Source organism: Equus quagga, chromosome 12 (genome assembly GCF_021613505.1).
Source record: "Equus quagga isolate Etosha38 chromosome 12, UCLA_HA_Equagga_1.0, whole genome shotgun sequence".
Taxonomy (NCBI): domain Eukaryota; kingdom Metazoa; phylum Chordata; class Mammalia; order Perissodactyla; family Equidae; genus Equus; species Equus quagga.
In genome coordinates, this window is record NC_060278.1 from 89,542,871 (window position 1) to 89,561,648 (window position 18,778).

General features: G+C 41.2%; 1 protein-coding gene across 1 annotated transcript in view; it reads right to left on the bottom strand.

The window, feature by feature from the left end:
- MROH8 (maestro heat like repeat family member 8) overlaps window positions 1–18,778 on the bottom strand; it is a 51,724-nt gene that overhangs the window by 29,623 nt on the left and 3,323 nt on the right. Inside the window, exons 2-8 of the mRNA XM_046679039.1 lie at window positions 14,452–14,573; window positions 13,667–13,812; window positions 11,085–11,207; window positions 4,582–4,661; window positions 3,695–3,839; window positions 2,166–2,261; window positions 869–973 (exon numbers count right to left, since the gene is read on the bottom strand). Coding sequence (XP_046534995.1) covers window positions 869–973; window positions 2,166–2,261; window positions 3,695–3,839; window positions 4,582–4,661; window positions 11,085–11,207; window positions 13,667–13,812; window positions 14,452–14,573 — 817 coding nt within the window. The remainder of the gene's footprint in view (window positions 1–868; window positions 974–2,165; window positions 2,262–3,694; window positions 3,840–4,581; window positions 4,662–11,084; window positions 11,208–13,666; window positions 13,813–14,451; window positions 14,574–18,778) is intronic.

Consider the following 18,778-nt stretch of genomic DNA (forward strand, 5'->3'; position numbering starts at 1 on the left):
CAGGATCTGAACCTGTGAACCCTGGGCCACCAAAGCAGAGTGCAGGAACTTAACCACTACGCCACTGGGCCAGCCTCTGGATATATTTTCATCATGAGAAATAAGAAAGTTAGTGGATGCTGTCCCTTTAAGCATGACTGTTAGAATATTTTTACCAAGGACAAATTCTCTAAGGAAAATTTTGGCATAGGTCCTAGCATTCCTAACCCCCAACTTCTCTTCCAACTCCCAGGCCTTATTATGCAGACCAGAGAAATGATGGATGGAGAACAGGAGGCGCTCCAGTGCCTACAAGATCTACTTGGGAAAGAGGAAAGACAGATTCACAGATGAAAAAAAAGAATAGACCTGGAAGGAGGATCTTAGTTTTGGGGAATTTTTTTTAGGAGTTATGGGATAGGATTCAGAACAACTGAGAACTGAGAGAGTGAAACAGAGAAATGAGAGGATTTAAAAAGGGGTACCATCGAACTGTTCTCTCTGAGATGCTGGGAGATATTTAAATTCACTTAACATTTGCCTGCTGAACTTTGTTCCTTCAAATACAACACTGCACAGAGACTCGGCCACTGTGAGCCCTCAGATACTTTCAGGTTACATTTATTTACTCATTCACTCAAAAACATTTACTGTATTGTTGTGTTTCAGCTCTGGTGCTAAGCAGTGGGGGTGCAAGCTCAACACACGCAGTACCTGGCCTCAAGCTGCTCCAATTTCAGGAGAGGGCAGACAGGTGGAAAATGCTAAGTGCTACCATATTACATGAGCACCAAGGAGTCCCAGCTTGGGGAGTCAGAAACAGGAGGAGAAACAGGCAGTAATAAGATGGCTTTGGATCCTTCTTCCTCTGCAGCTGAAGGCTGCTTACCTTCAAGCTGAGGTGTCTGGATAAGCACTTCAGAACTTGAGCCATGCTGGCTGCGGCCCGTTCTCGCTCAGGGTCTTTGGCTGACTGTAACCAGGGGTCCATGTGCTGCGAAAAATAAAGGGAGCCTAAACGGGTTATCAGGAAGATTTGGGATAACATCTTTCTTCTGTTTGGAAGAAAATATGGAGAGAGAAGTGCCACATGTCACTACTGTGTCTCAAAATACTTCCCTAAAGGATACACGCCAGTTTGGGTTGGAACTGAAGGTGAGGCGATGACAAACAAGGCACCAAGACCCAGAGGGCCAGCGGTCTGGCTTCTACAGGGGCTTATTTTCTAGTTTTGTTTTCCCTTCATTCCACTTCCTTCAATTATTTATACTATTCTTCTGTATATTTTTAGCCTTCTGAAACCTGAAAGAAAGAAAATTAATCATGTGCTACTAAAGAACTGTGAGGATGGAGAAATTGCATCTGCCTGCAACAGTCAGGGAAGGAGTCATGGAGAGCATAATATCCAGGAGTAGGAGCTGCATAAAGAAGGTGGCCTTCCAGGTGGAAGAAACGGCTGGAATTAAGCTGCCAAGGCAGGAAAGTATAAGGCACAACTGGATAGGAGAGAGAAACCCAACCTGCCTGGGGTGTTGATGTACAAGAAGAAGAGGAATGAGAAATAGCATTAAGGTCGGTTGTGGCAAAGATAAATGTCCATCTGTACTTACACTCAAATGATTAAGAACAGTTTAAGGGGTTCTTCCTTTCTGGGATATCTTCATCTTAAAAGCGGTAAGAGAGCAACCTGCTTGAACTGCAGTAAATGCACTCGATGAATAAATCCCTAATGATGGAATGGCATGCACTAGAACCCGTACAGGTGGTGGCAAGTGGTCACTAATGACTTTGAATCTTGCCTGGTAGGCAGATGCCTATTTACTCATTCACGAACCTGACTCTGTTCTCTGGTCACTGAAACCCTTCTATGGTAGTAACTGATAATAACTTAAGGAAAAATTATAGCAACCATTTAAACCCTTTATTGAAGGCCATTTATTCAATACTCATAGTAATTATTATCTCAGTTTAAAGGTGAAGAAAAAAGACTGAGAGATTAAAGTCCTTGCCGAATTTATAACCAATGAATTGCAATGAGTCAGAATTTGAACCCAAGTCTGACTCAAAACTGATAGCTGATCCCCTTAACTATTCAGCTATCTCTTAAAACTTAATCCACATTTTCTTCTTCCATTTTCACCAGTTAATAGGAATAGTTTCCCATTCTCTCCTGATCTTCCGTTTACCTTAAAAATGGTATCAAGATTTTCCAAATGTGGGTCTTTAACCACCAAACTCTGGAGCATCTCAGAGAATGCCTGAAACGTCTGCCTGTAGAGACACTGAAAGAGCACAGGATCAGTGATGCTCCCCTATACGAAGTTCCCCAAGCACGGTACACTTTTAAGGCTTTCCTCGTTATCTGGAGACCTTCCTTAAATGTGCAGAACCAGCGTAAAAGTATTTGTAGGCTGTTTGTGACCTGAGGTGAAACAATATATATTCATATTAAACGGACTCCTCAGCATCATGGGGAACAGTTAACTGATTCTAACTACATTTGGGGAATTATTTAGGGTCATTAAGATACAAGTTTGACTTGTGGCTCTTTCTGACATCTTGAAACAAAGGGGAGCAAAGTTCCCTTTGGCAATTGCTTTACCAACTGGTTTACTAGCTGCAGAAGAAAATCAAAGCCTTTGCATTCCTCTTCTCTCTGCCAGAAAGCTGCTCCTCCAGAGACAGACACACCCTCTCTCTTCAACTGTTACCTTATCAGGAAGGCTTCCCTGACCACCCTATGTAGAAAAGGCCCTGAGCCTCCCAATCACGGAACATTTTATCCTCCCCTTTCCTTTTTATTTTCTCATAGCTCTTATCACCACCTGATATTCTGTGTATCAGCAGTTTGCGTCTCTGCACCAGGACACAGGCTCCCCAGATGAGTGCTTACTGCTGTATTTCTGTCACCTATCATGATGCTTAGCACATGCTAATTCTAAATATCTGCTAAGGATATGAATACTCTGTCCGGGAGGAAGAAATTCCCCCCTTTACCTCTCTTGATTTCTTATGGCTAGACTAATAAAAGTGACACAAGATCGCATTAACAGGGGAAAAAACCAATTTAATATGCATGTATGGGAAATCATCATAAAAATGACACTCAGAAAGTGAACAAAGCAGGCAGTTTATATATCTTTTTTACACAAAGAAACAATAAATTTGTGAGGAACTGAGAGGACAAAGAAACTTAGGTTTGGTGTATGTAATTAGTGAGGAATTTAAACAGAGTTTAGACTTGAGGTAGGAAATTAGTAAAACTAACAAGGTTTATTTATGCAGTCTTCTCAGCCCTGAATTCTCTGGCTCTGGTGATGAGGATGTCTCTATCTCCTGGTATGGGAAGAGTACTCTTCACATGGGGGATTTATTTCCTGCTTTCAGGGGGAGCAGAGAGAGGAGGATCAAAACTTTAAGTCAAAACAAGTAACTTTAATTCGAAGTAATCAATATGCCATTGTGGGATATTTTGGGGTGGCCTGCCCTTGGCCCCAGCAACTCTCACCTTATTTTAAAGTCAAAAGCAAGGAAGAAGGAATGACATGGAAAAGAAAGAAGATAAAATAAAGAGAAAAAAAGCTATTTAACTATTTTATTCACGAGACTTGGCTTAAATGGTTTTTGGCTAGTTCCAAAAAATCAAATGCACTCTCAAAAGGCCAAGATCAGCTGACCCTGTGGCTGGCAAGTTACAAAGCAAAGCAAGAGTTACCTCTGAATTGTAGGGCCCACTGGGTGTGATTTCCTGCAGCTGGGTCAGACTCGTTACAGATGGCAGAGTGATTATACTTTTCGTGATAAGACTGAACAACTCAGCTCGATCTTCAGAGCCAAACAGCAAATGGACATTTTGGTAACTAAGAAAAGACAGTTTGGGAAGAGTCTGATTTGACGTTGATAAGCAGGGATCAAGGTAACTGAAAAGGAAAGGGTAGACTGACTGGTACATCACTCTGAGGGAAAGATAAATGGCATACTTGTCAGTCTGTGTAGATAAAGCTCACAAAAGCTTAGAGGAAGAGTTTCAGGTTCAGAGCCCCCATCCTTCTTCCCTTTCCCTCCTCACCTCCACAGAGCTCACTGGAGTGACACCCTTCCAGGCTTTCCTCTAGTCCAACCAGGGAGGGAAGCCTGCTACAGTCTAATGTAGTACACCATGATTTTCCAAAGTGTGTTCTGCTGCATGTTGGTTAGTTCGGGGAATGGTGGGTTAGACCAAGTTAAAAAACCTTTTTAACTACAGGACTTCTTGGGACCTTTAACCAGTTAATGTGCAGTACAAATCTCCAAGAGAGGTAAATAGCAGGCAGCCCTTCCAAATTTCTTGGACCATGGAACTCTAATGTCATGAAGCGTATATGGAAGTAACTTTGCACTGAATGTACTTTGACAAAACTGAACTCTAAAGGGGTTCCATTAAGGTCTTTCAGATATAGATGGCAGCATCCATGAAATCAAAGTTCTTACAGAAAAACATGGATTTGGCTTCCCCTTCCCTATATAAATAGTTTTCAGAAGTTAAAAATATGTAATATGCTGGCTCTGGTATTGGCCCAGAATGAGGAACCAGGACACATGTGTGGGGCATGTTGGCATCACCTGAGGTCAGCGATGGTGATAAAGACCTCCTGGCGCACAGGACTGAAGACAGAATGCAGGGGCTCCTCCACCACCAGCCTCTGCAATGAGAGCGAAAGAACTTCAGAGAGTCAAGAATTTGCCAAGTCACGAGGCCAGATGATCAGAGATGTGGATGGCTTGCAGGAACAGCAGCGAGTCCTTCAGCAGGCCCTGCTCCTCGGCTCCACAAGACTGGCCACAGGACAGTGGCTGGGCTAGGAGTTTATTCTCCAGAGCCAGAGCCTGAGGCCTGGCTCTGCCTCTTCACAGCTGTTTGAGCTGACACAAGTTATTTAACCTCCTGTGCCTCAGTTTCCTCACCTGTAACAGGAGATAAGGGTACTACTTTCCTTCCTGGAGTGGTTGTGAATACTGAATGAGCTCATTCATAATACCTAATAGCCCTCAATAACTGTTAGATAGTGTCTGTTGTTCATTATTTTCATTACTAACGATTATTTCTGGTTTAGGCATCTGAATTCCTCTTTCTACTAAACCAGCCATCTCTACTATAGTGCCTAATATTATGATGTTACCTGTCATAGAAAAGGACTAACTTTCCAAATTCCAAATTGGCAGAGGGAAAGCTGCCTTGCTCTGCTGGAAAAATCTGCAGAGTGATAGAAGAAAACAGGCTTTGGAGCTAGATAGCACCTTGGTTTGAGCACTGGCTCTGCCACTCGCTCACTGCGTGACCCTGAACGCATTATGTAACTTCCCTGTGCCTGAGTTTCCTTATCTGTATGGAGGAAATGAGATATACCTCAGGGAGTTGATGAGCAAATGTAAGTGGTTGTAGTAGAAGCCATACTGAGTTGTCTACCCAGCCTCTCTGGAAACTGCCCCTGGCCCATAGGAACGGGCACCTCACAGCCACGTTTCCGCTAAGTCCTTCTGTTCCACTAACCACAGCTCATCCATCCAGTAGTTAGCACCAAGGTCAATTAGATTCTCTCTCTTAGGTATCTGGAACTGAGACAAAGGGCTTCAATCTCAGTCTGGCAGATCTACTAAAAGGAAAAATTTTTAAATTTGGGAGCACCGGGCCCTAATGACAAAGTAACAGAGAGAGCCAATTTTGGGAAGAGAGAGGGAAAAATGGAAATACCTACAAAGCAGCAACAGTAAGAGATGGAGAGGAAGTTATCTCCAAGTCCGTGAACGGTTCTTTTCTGGTTTCGTTCCCTTCCTAGAGCAGGCTGCTCTTCTTGTCATAGAATTCTGGGGAACACTCAGTTATCCTAAGAACAAATCTCCCCTTTTGATTTCAGCTGCCTATACTCTATTTCTCTTACTTGCCACCAAAAAGATCTCATGAGGAACTTAGGATAGCGCCCAGGAGGCAGTGCTCAGTAAATACTCCCGGGTTCTCTTTCTTGCCCCTTTCTGAGTTTTCTCTTTCTCTTCTCACTTTCCAGCTCTGGTCAGATCTTGCTGGTGACCTGCTGCTCTCCTTCCTTATTTCCTCAGGGTCTGGGGGAGGGTATGTTCCATGCTCTCTCCTCACTTCTGGTGGCTGCTGGCAATCCTTAGCGTTCCTTGGCTTTTAGATACATCATTCCAATTTCTGCCTCATTTTCACATGGCCTTTCCCGTGTGTTTCTGTGTTTCAAATCTCCCACTCTTTTCTCTTATAAGGACACCAGTCATTGGTGTCCACCATAAATTCAGGATGATCTCATCCTGAGATGCTTAAAAATGTTTTCAAAGACGCTATTTCCAAATAAGGTCACATTTATAGGTACCCAGGATTAGGACTGGGAAATATCTTTTTGGGAGCTCACTTGTTTTTATGGTTTTATAGTCTGGAAGGGATAAAGCACAAGACTCTGCGTCAGCCTCCCAGGGCTCTACTTACCTAAATCTAGTTCTCTCAAGGGCATCACCACTAAGATCACAGCTAGGACCCAGCAATTTGGTGTTAAAAAATGAGTTCATTATCTTCCTTTCCAAAGGACACACCTTCCCAGCCTTCAATTGTTGTCAACGGTGCACTTTCCCAGGGCTCGTAAAAAGGATGATTTATGACTTTTTTCTCATTTATTCACTTCCCACATCCAATCAATCACAGCGACAGCGGCTCCTTGCTCTGCAGCTTGATTCCCCATTCTCGCAGCCATACACCTCATGTGTGGATGAAGGCAGTGCCTCTTAGCTAAACCACCAGGCCTGCAATCCCTTCTGATTTCAATCTACTTGACCACTTCTGCCAGAATAAACTTTTGTTTTCTTTTTTGAATTAGTTAAGTATGAAAGGCTTATTATTTGTTCACAACCATGCTAACCTCTACGGCAAATTCAGAAGAGGGAGGCTATTTTTTGTTTGTAAAGTATTGTGTAGTAGGAACCTTATGGGGTGACTACCCAGATCACAGCAATGGGAACTTCTCTGGGAACTGCCTCCGATACGCAGGGAAGGATGCCCAGAAGTCATGTCATTACTACATGATGCTGCCCCTAGACATACCTGATTGATGTGAGAGTGGAGAACAGACCCAGACTGGGCCAATCAGATTCTGTCTCCTGGAATCTGGAATTTTAGTGTGACAGACATAGACTGGGAGCTGCTAGAGATTGGAGTCACAGTGATGGCAGAGCAGCCCCTGCCTGTGAGACCCCTGGAGCTGTCCTGGAACATGCTCTTCTGGAGGCTTGATTGTTAAACCTCTTCCTTAGCATTCTTTTTAGCAAACCTTATCCCAGCATCCTTTGTGTTTGTTTGTTTTTAATCTAAGTGAGCCAGAGTTGATTTTTGTTGCTTGCCCCAAGAACAATCTTAACAAAATGAGACATTTTGTCTAAAGGTCTTAATGAAAGGCAGACAGGTGATATTACTATCACCATTTTCCAGGTGGAGCTAGAGGTACAGAGAAGCTAAGTGATTTGTCTAAGATCAAAGGTTGAGCTTGACAGAAGTGGAACCAGAAATTGTGTCTTCTGATTCCTAAAATAGCTTCCTTTCCTCTCCACCTTTCTGCTTCAGGGAGCTCAAATTCTCACTAGGACAACTGGACAGAGTCCTTGCATATTACTTCAGTCCCCTGGGAACCACTTCTCCTCTGAACTCCTTCAGCATCTACTATCCATGCTACTGAGGGGTCTTTCTGAAACATCATTCTCACCCATTTCCTGCCTTGCTGCTCAAGTGATACAGCGCCCCCTGAATGCGGAGTGTACCCCTCAACTACTTACCAAACAGCAACATACTGGCAGGGTTTCGTGGAGGACCCCAGACGCAGAATTAAGTCTCAAGTGGGCAGAGGAGAATTAAGAGGCACTAAGGACAAATCTGGCTACGTTAAATTCTGTTACAACAGGTCTTGGCGCCCAGGGGTGCTGTCGGGCGCTGACAGCATCTAAAGACCAGCTCCCTGGCCACTCTGCTACACTGCAGGATGTAGAGCCCGGGCCTTGGCAGAGCCAGGTGGTAGTTTACCATACCAGGGGTCCCTTCTCTCTTCTGTCAACCTTACCCATCACACCTTTCAGGGCTTAGATCAGGGGACTGTCTGGATTAATTTCTCACCCCAAGCTTGTCATTACTTTACTCTATATTCCAGTTACCATTGCATTTTTTTCTTTTCTATTAAAGTTCTCAGCAGATTTTTTTTACAGCCTTTTTGATTTTGAGGTAACAGACGCACCAAAAAACTTCATATTTAAAGTATATAGTTTGATGATTTTTGACATACGTATACATCCACGAACCCATCACCACAATAATGAACATATGGATTACTCCCAAGAGTTTTTTTGTGCTGCTTTGTTATTTCTCCCTCCTGCCTTTCCCCACTCCAGTATCTTCAGGAAATCATTGATCTGATGTCACTGTAAATAAGTCTGCGTTTTCTAGAACTGTATATAAATGAAATCACAGAGCATATTCCCATTTTTGTCTGGCTTCTTTCACTCTGCATAGTTTCTCTGAGATTGACCCAAGTTGTAGCGTGCAGCGACAGTCCCTCTCTTTCTATTGCTGGGTAGCATTCCATTGTGTGGATGCACTACCATTTGTTTATCCATTCGTCTGGTGATGGACATTTGGGTTGTTTCTAGCGTTTAGCTGTTACAACTAGAGCTGCTATGCACATTTACATACACGTCTTTATGTGGACATATGCTTCATTTTACCTAGGAGTGGAATTGCTGGGTCATATGTTAAGTGTATGTTTAACCTTTTAAGAGACTGAGAAACTGTTTTCCAAAGTGGTCGTGCCATTTTACATTCCCACCAGCAGTGTGTGAGAGTTTTAGTTGAGCCATATTCTTACCAACATTTGGTATTACCTTTCTTTTTTATTTTAGCCATTCCAGTAGGTGTACAGTTGAATCTCATTGCGGTTTTAATCTCCTTTCCCTAATCCTAACAATGGAGCATCTCTTCATGTGCTTATTTATAAATCTTCTTTGGTGAAGTGTCATAACGGATTTTTCCCCCTTCCTTCCCATATTCTGTTCTTAGCTTTCTTGGCTCTTTTTATTTGGATACTGAACAGCCATGCATTGGCATGGGTCATGAGAAGACTGGTAAAGGCCTTAAGATTCTTCTTTCTTTGTAATGACCCTGGCTTCCTCCTCCTTGTGGGTTCCTCAGCAGACGTGCCTCTCCTCTTGGGCACCTCTCCTCTGGGTTGTGGGGAGCTGCACTCTTTTACCCCCTGCACATGGGCTTACAAGGACTTTGTGGACTTGCACGATGATGCAATGATCCATGCAATTCCTTCATGGACACCAACCACTCTTACCTCTTCTAGGCTGAACCCCTTGCCAGCCCAAACTTCAGCTGATACCTAACAGTGGGTATTTTATGGCTAGCCGGGCAGATTTAGATGCAGAGCATAGGGAAATTCAGTGTTCTTTTGCTGTTTGAGACTTACATTTTATATTTTCTGAGCTGGCTAGCTGAATCATGTAGCAACCCACTGCTGCCAGTTCTTGTGGAAGTGGGACTTTAGAATCATGCCATTTTGGCTGGGTCCTGTGGCTGCCTATAACCCTCCTTCCACGGGTATAGCCAAGTAGAAAGCTGCATTCATTCTTAAATCTGCATATATCATTCTGTTCCATTGATGTATTATTTGGAATAGTTCTCAACCCATTTAAGATGTGATCACTTCCCAATGGACTACAAACTCCTGAAGGGCAAGGATTAACACTTCCTGGAAATTTGTATCCTTTATCAAAGCGCTATAGTGTTCTAGATTCAGAGGATCCTTGATAACTGTCTTTTGCTTAACAAACCTGCTAGCTTGTTAGCCTTCAATTCTGAAAACTAATCATCATTCTAACTAGTCTTACAGATCTGTGGATTGAAAAAGAACCATCATTTTCCTGGAGTGTATAAGAAATCTCAGATTCAGAATTTCAGAGCTTTAGAGAAACTGAAGGGGACATTTCACAGATGAGAAAACTAAAGCATCAAAAAGTTTTTGCTTAAGGCCAGCCCAGTAGCATAGTGGTTAAGTTTGCGTGCATTGCTTTGGCAGCCGGGGGTTTGTGGGTTCAGGTCCCTGGTGTGGATCTATACACTGCTCATCAAGTCATGCTGTGGTGGCATCCCACATACAAAATAGAGGAAGACTGGCACAGACGTTAGCTCAGGGACATTCTTCCTCAAGCAAAAAGAGGAAGATTGGTAACAGATGATATCTCAGGGCCAATCTTCCTCACCAAAAAAAAAAAAAGTTTCTGCTTGAGTACATCACCTCTGTTGTAAAGCCCTTCTGGATTGTTTGACATGCAATTGACCACTCACTCTCTTCTCTGTGCCTTCACTATACCTATTTAGACTCTTGTCACAGTTTCTGTGACACTTGATTGTACTTTGCTTGGCTGAAGGAACAGGGATTATGTCTTCTTTGTCTTTGTAGTGTCCCAGGACACCACATAGAACTGTCAGGTACTTAATAAGGCAATGAGTGAACGAGTTAGCGGCAGAGTATGGCTGGAGTTAAGTACAAACAGAACAAAATACAATACTAAAAGGAATATGATCATGCTACTCCAATGCAAAATATGTGTTAGGTACCATGCTACATGGACATTTATTTCTTATTTAATGTTCTTTAAAGCTCTGTGAAGTAGATACAGCTATTCTTATTTTATAGATAAGGAAACTGAGGCAATGAGAAGTTAAGTAGTTTCCCAAAGTCACACAGCTAGAAAAACGCAGAGCTGGCAATTGAACCTAGGCACCTGATTACAGAGTCTGCCTCAAAACTACTGCTTGATTAATGGGATGCAGCATTGTCCTTACTGAGGAATTTAAATGTTGTTCCTCTCCTTTCTACTCCTCTTTCAACTGGTTTTCAAGGTTGATTATACTGCAGAGTACCCCTGAGTATTTCTCCCTTATGCAGAGATACCAATATGAGAAGAGGCTACAGGAATTGATAATACAGGTGAAGCCACTAAAAAATTGGTTTGCCAAGGCACTGAATTTGCACAGTCCCAGTAATTTGTGATTAGGTCACAATACTTACATGTAGGATATGCACAATGTCTGTTATGTGGCTGCGAATGAAAGATTCTGTGGTTTCATCATAAGGTAAAGTTTGGCTGAGAGAAGACAAAGACCTTAGGAATGTCAGCTTCTCAGGTTCACTCTGAATTTGTGGAAAAAATGACAAAAACACAATTATACATTATAATCTCATTTGATAATTATAGATGGGTTTTGAAAAGTTATCAGGAATGTTTTAAACATCTGATATCTCATTCAATCGAATGTCAGTCTTCTATTATAACAAAGGAATAAATTACAGAGGAATGAAATTCCTTGTCCACTGGCGCTGCCTGGGTTTGGGACCTCATTCTCCCTCTCAGCTAGACTGCTAAGTGCTCCATAATGGCTCTCCCCACTTTTAATCTTTGCTGCAGCACCCCCCGGCCCCCACGTATACTGCTGTCTGATTAAGCTTCCTAAAGGTGACCTCTGATGTTGTTACTTCTAGCTCTCCTGATGTCATTAAAGATTCATTATTCTGAGTCTTTAAAGTTTCCTATTAAAATGCAAGTTCTGATTTGAAGAATAAAACCTCTTTTGTATTTCTTTCTCTGATTAAAAAAGTAAGAAAGTTTTATATCATAGAAACTTTGAAAAAATATGTATAAGAAGAAAATAAAAAACACCAATAATTCCACAGATTTGAGAAAATTTCTTCCAGTATTTTCCCCCTGCATATAGATGCTGTAAACCGGTACAAGCTGTCTGCACAGCAAGCAGCAATATATAGCAAGAAGCTGACTTCATGGCCTGATCCTCTCAGCTGAATGAGCACAACAATCCAGCACTAGGTTTCCTTGCCCCACTTTGCCCCGCTCCAACTATTCCCCCAGCTATCACCAGATTCATCTTCATAAAAAACAAATTCCATCAGGTAACTCTCCATCAAAAATCTTTCAAAAGCACCCATGGAGGTCAAGGCGCTTCCTAGTGTGACCCCCGCTAACCTTTTCAAATTCATTTCTTGCCTTGCCCCTGCAGCATTCTAAGCTTTAGCCAAAGTAACTTTTATGCTGCCCTTTCTTGCTTCTGGGCCTTTGCATCATCTGAGTTCTCTACACTTTTTGTTCACTGACTAAAATCTATATATCCTTTAAGACTTGGATCACAGGGGCCAGCCTGGTGTCACAGTGGTTAAGTGTGCATGTTCTGCTTCAGCGGCCCAGGGTTCGCCGGTTCAGATCCCGGGTACGGACATGGCACTGCTCATCAAGCCATGCTGTGGTAGGTGTCCCACGTATAAAGTAGAGGAAGATGGGCACGGATGTTAGCTCAGGGCCAGTCTTCCTCAGCAAAAAGAGGAGGATTGGCAGCAGATGTTAGCTCAGGGCTAATCTTCCCCCAAAAATAAAAAAAATAAAAAAAAAAACAGCTCATGATGAGCAGCTTAAAAAAAAAAAAAAGACTTGGATCACACCTTTTCTCCTGAAGCATGTCAGGTACCCTTTCTAACTGTACCCATAAACCACATGGTATATTGCTGTCATCGCATTTGTCATAAATTACCTTCTTATTCATCTATTTCCCTGATGGGCTGTAGATTCAGGTCAAAGCAGGGAACAGACTTTTTTTGTCAATTCACTGCAGCAATCCAAGCCCTTTATTAATTACAAAGAAATCCTTTATAAAGGATGCCTGCTGCCAAGAAGAATAAAGAACAGTCAAGTCAGAGGTGAAGACCAACATTCCGGCTTTAAGTTTTCTTAAAAAACTTTTTATTGGCATAATCCATAGAGAAAATGTAAAGCTTGGTGAATTTTCACAAACCAAAACATCCATATATATATATCCAAAGAAAATGGAATCTGGACCTCAACGATACATCCGCACCCTCCTGCTCGCTGCAGCTTTCCGCACAATGGCCAAGACACGGAGACAGCCTCAGTGTCTGTTACAGATGGCAGTCACCCACGACACTATGATTTAACATCCTAGGCTTCTTTGAGTTCAGCAAACATGCTCTGCTCCATTCTGCCACAAGCTTGTTAAACCTACCACTTCCTATTTCTGGAAGACTTCCACCAATTCTAACTTCTCCTAGTTTCTCCTACTCTTTCCTCAGATCTGAGCTCAAGGGTTACTTCCTCAGAAACGCCTTCCCTTACCCCAGTTAAGACAAATTCCTCTGTTATATGCTCTCATGGAATGAATGAATAAATGAATGTTTCACCTAAACGACGGAATACTGTATTAAGCAGAATAATATAGATTTATAGTTGACCTAGAAAAAAATTTTTTCCCACCATCTCTGATGTCTATTTTTCTACAATTACATGCATCTATATACAGAGAAAAAGTCTGAAAATATATACACCAAAATGTTAGTAGTTATCTCAGGAAAGTGGGATTAGGGAAGGTTAACATTTAATTTTTATAAGTATAAATATAATTTAAAAATGTATATATTTATTATAAGTATAAAAATAAAGATGAGAGTATAAATAAATTTTGTGGCCCTTGATATAAATTATTTATATAATAAGGAAATAATAAACGTTTAAAATATTTGTTCAAATGGAGGAGTAAGTTGGATAACTCGTAAAGACTGCTTGTGCATACCTTCAGCTCACCATTAAAAAACTCCTGGATAGACGGGATCAGCCTCTCAACGATGGCCTCGCCAAGAGTGTCCCGGTGGGTCAGGGGTCTGAAGCCATCTGTGAGGGATTCCTGAGGGATTCCAGGGATGTCAAAGATGTCCGAGTCTAACACCGAAAGAAAGACATCGGATGATACCTCTGTGCTACGTAAAGCTCTATGGTTTAGTGGGGAGAACCACAGGACATTAGGATGGACAGGTCTTCTTCTCACCTTTACTATTTGCTCTGTGACCTTGACCAAGTCCCTTCCCCTCTCTGAGTCTCAGTTTCTCAACTACAAATTCAGTGTTCTCTAAGGGCCTTCTAAACTACAAAACCTTTACGACTGAGCTACAGCAGAGGAGTTAAGAGCACGGGCTTTACATCTCAGTTGGAGACTAGTTTGAATCCCTGCTCTATCACTTATTAGCTGTATCCCCTTTATCAAGTCAGTTTGCCTCTTGGAACCTTGGTTTCCTCACCTGTAAAATAGGGTTATTGTGACGATTAAGTGAGGCAATACATAGAAAAGATTTATCCTAGTATGGGGCCCTTAGTAAGCACTTAAACGGTAGATATTATTATTCAAATTTTAAAGTCTATGACTCTGTGGTGACAAGAGCTTAAAATACACTAGAAGCCCCTTGCTGATCTCTTCCTTGTCAAAGTCTAGTCAGGGTCTGGTTACCTCGCAACTTCACTTGACAAGAGATTCGCTTTTCCCCGCCCCCTCCCCCCACTTTTTTAATCCCTTCCCCTTTTCACCTGTAACTTCAAGGCTACTTGGGTCTTTTTTAATATCCTCTAAGTTGCTCAGCTGCAAATCCACACTTCCTGAATCATTGTCAGAAGCATAAGGGATCACTACTTCTCCTCGACCACAGATCCTAGGAATGAAGAGAAGATCAGAAACATTACAGTTGCTCAGGGCTGCTGCTGTCTCATTGTTCAAGTGACAGCTTAAATGTCACCTTCTCAGAGAGGCATTTATTGACCACCAGTCCAGGTTAAGTAGTCTCTCCCCACCCCAGTCTCATAGTTATTTTCTTACCTTTTTCATAATATTTAACCATTACCTACAATTATCAAGTTCACTTGTGTTTGTTTATTGGCTGTTTCCCATCAGACTATAAGCTCCACGAGGGGAGAAACCTTGTCTACATCCTCAGAGTTGTATCCCCAGCACCTAGCACACTGTCAGCCGCACGGGGAGTGAATGGACAGGTGAGCAATACTATGCCCCTGTTAAAAAGAGACTGAGGTAGAGCATCCTCCCTGCCTCACTCCATCTCCCTTACCCTTTCCTACTTTGTCTTTTTTCTATAGCACACAATACCTTCTAATATATCATTCACTTCTTTCTTTCTTATTTTATTGAGGTTAAAATAGTTTATGACATTGTGAAATTTCAGTTGTACATTATCATTTGTCAGTCACCATATAAATGTGCCCCTTTACCCTTTATGCCCACCCACCAACCCCCTTCCCCTCTGGTAATCACTAATCTGTTCTCTTTGTCTGTGTGTTAGTTTATCTTCCACACGCGAATGAAATCATATGCTGTTTGTCTTTCTCTGTCTGGCTTATTTCGCTTAACATAGTACCCTCAAGATCTAACCATGTTGTTGCAAATGGGATGATTTTGTTTTTTTTTTTATGGCTGAGTAGTATTCCATTGTATATATATCCCACATCTTCTTTATCAATTCATCAGTCGATGGGCACTTGGTTGCTTCTATGTCTTGGCTACTGTGAATAATGCTGCAATGAACATAGGGGTGCACAAGCCTCTTTGAATTGTTCATTTCAAGTTTTTTGGATAAATACCCAGTAGTGAGATAGCTGGGTTGTGTGATATTTCTAGTTTTAATTTTTTGAGAAATCTCCATCCTGTTTTGCATAGTGACTGCATGAATTTGCATTCTCACCAGCAGTGTATGAGGGTTCCCTTTTCTCCACAGCCTCTCCAACATTTGTTATTTTTTGTCTTGGTAATTATAGCCATTCTGGCAGATGTAAGGTGACACCTCAGTGTAGCTTTGATTTGCATTTCCTTGATGATTAGTGATGTTGAACATCTTTTCATGCACCTGTTGGCCATCTGTATATCTTTTTGGGAAGAATGTCTTTTCTTATCCTCTGCCCATTTTTTTGATTGGGTTGTTTTTTTGTTGTTGAATGGTGTGAGTTCTTTACATATTATGCAGATTAACCCCTTATCGGATATCTGATTTGCAAATATTTTCTCCCAGTTGGTGGGTTGTCTTTTCGTTTTATTCCTGGTTTCTCTTGCTTTGCAGAAGCTCTTTAGTCTGATGAAATCCCACTTGTTTATTCTTTTGTTTCTCTTGCCTGGGTAGACATGGTATTTGAAAAGATCCTTCTAAGAGTGATGTCAAAGAGTGTAGTGCCTATATTTTCTTCTAGGAGTTTTATGGCTTCAGGTTCAAGTCTTTGATTCATTTTGAGTTAATTTTTGTGTATGGTGAAAGGGAATGGTCTTTCATTCTTTTGCATGTAGCTGTCCAGTTTTCCCAACACCATTTATTGAAGAGACTTTCCTTTCTCCATTGTATGTTCTTAGCTCCTCTGTCGAAGATTAGCTGTCCATAGATATATAGTTTTATTTCTGGGCTTTCACTTCTGTTCCATTGATCTGTGAGTCTGTTTTTGCGCCAGTACCATGCTGTTTTGATTACTATGGCTTTGTAGCATATTTTGAAGTCAGGGATTGTGATGCCTCCAGCTTTGCTCCTTTTTCTCAGGATTGCTTTAGCTATTTTGGGTCTTTTGTTGCCCCATATGAATTTTAGGATTCTTATTCTATTTCTGTGAAGAATGTCATAGGGATTCTGATTGGGATTGCATTGAATCTGTAGATTGCTTTAGATAACATGGACATTTTAACTATATTTATTCTTCCAATCCATGTGCATGGAATATCTTTCCATTTCTTTATGTCATCATCGATGTCTTTCAATAGTGTCTTATAGTTTTCACTGTATAGGTCTTTCACCTCCTCAGTTAAATTGATTCCTATATTATTTTCTTCTTTTTGTTGTCATTGTAAATGGGATTGTATTCTTGAGTTCTCTGTTAGTTTGTTATTGCAGAAAGGCAACTGATTTTTTTAGGTAGATTTTGTACCCTGCCACTTTGCTGTAGTTGTTCATTATTTCTAATAGTTTTCCATTAAGATATTTCTTATCGTCTATTTCCTCCTGCTAAATGTAAGCTCCATGAAGGCAAGGCTCTTTGGCTGCTTTGTTGATGCACATACTCCAAGAGACCAGACTAGTGCCTGGCACATGGGAGTGCTCAATAAACAATGAGTAAACGCCTTAACAGAGCTCTATTTGCTGAATGTTTAGCATATATTAATGAATGCAAAAGCCAGCTGCTAAACAGTGGGTATAATACAATTCCATTTTTGTTAAAACAAAACAATACTTTCACAAAAGTGATAAGCATATGTGTACCCACACAGACACACACACACAAATGTTGAGATACATGTAGAAAAACTTACGTAATTCAACTAAATATTTGTGGAGTAGAACTGTTGAGAGAAAAATTTAGCTTTTTTCTCTTGCTGAGGAAGATTAGCCCTGAGCTAACATCTGTTGCCAATTTTGCTCTTTTTGCTTGAGGAAGATTTGCCCTGAACTAACATCTGTGTGAATCCTCCTCTATATTGTATGTGGGTCACTGCCACAACATGGCCGCCGACGAGTAGTGTAGGTCCACCCCTGGGAACTGAACCTGGGCTGCTGAAGTGGAGTGTGCTGAACTTAACCACTAGGCCATCAGGCTGGCCCCCCAAAATTTAGTTTTTAAACTTCTATATTGCTTGAATTTTTTTATATTGGCATGAATATCAAATATTGACAAAGATGTGGAGCAAAGAGAACTCCTATAAATTGCAGTTGGCAGTATAAATTGGTACAACCACTTTGGAGATAATCTGGCATTCTTTAGTAAAGTTGAAAATGTGTATATACCATGACTTACTATTCTACTCCTAGGAATGTATTCCAGTGAAACTCTTACCCATGTCCACCAGGAATATATCTAAGAATTCTCGGGGCTGGTCCCATGGCCTAGTAGTTAAAAGTTCCAAACACTCCGCTTCAATGGCCTGGATGTGGATCCCAGGAATGAACCTACTCCACTCATCAGCCATGCTGTGGCAGTGACCCACATACAAAGTAGAGGAAGACTGGCACAGATGTTAGCTCAGGGATAATCTTCCTCAAGCAAAAAAAAAAACCTGAGAAGGATTAGCAGTGGATTTTAGCTCAGGGTGAATCTTCCTCAGCAAAAAAAAAAAAAAATAATCTTCATAGTAGTAGTCATCATAGCAAAAAACTGGAGACACCCAATGGCCTATCAACAGTAAAATAAATTGCGGTATATTCATTCAATGAAGTACTACACAGCAGTGAAAATGAATGGGTTCTAGCTATACACAACAACACAGATAAACTTACAATGTTGAGAGAAAAAAGAAAGTCACAGAAAAAAATATGCAGTAAATTACATTTATATGAGGTTAAGAAATATGCAAAAGTAAGCAAACACTGTTTGGAGTTATAAACATACATGGTAAAACTATCAAGAAAAGCAAAGAAACAATATAACCTGCAGGATAGGGATCTCTGAGGCAGGAGAAAAGGGGACAGAATGGGTAGGACTAGAAAGAGGACTTAAAAGTTACAGTTATGTTCTTTTTTTAACAAGATGGCAGGTACACAGTTTCACTGTATCATTATTCTTTTTTCCTTATGTATGTTTTACAAATATTATTTTTTCATCTGGCCAATAGTAAGTACAACAATTTTGGGGGAAAAGCCCAAACCCATAAAGTTTGAACTTTTTCTTGTGTGCATATATTTCTTTAATAATTTTTTTAAAAACCTAGTTAATGAAAAACAAACCCTCTAGGAGTAGAATGGCTGGGTCGTATGGTAGGTTGCATAACTGACTTTTTAAGAAGCTATCAATCTGTTTTCCAAAATGGTTGTACCACTTTACATTTCCACCAGCAGTGTATGAGAATTCCAGTTACTCCACATCCTTGTCAACAGACTCT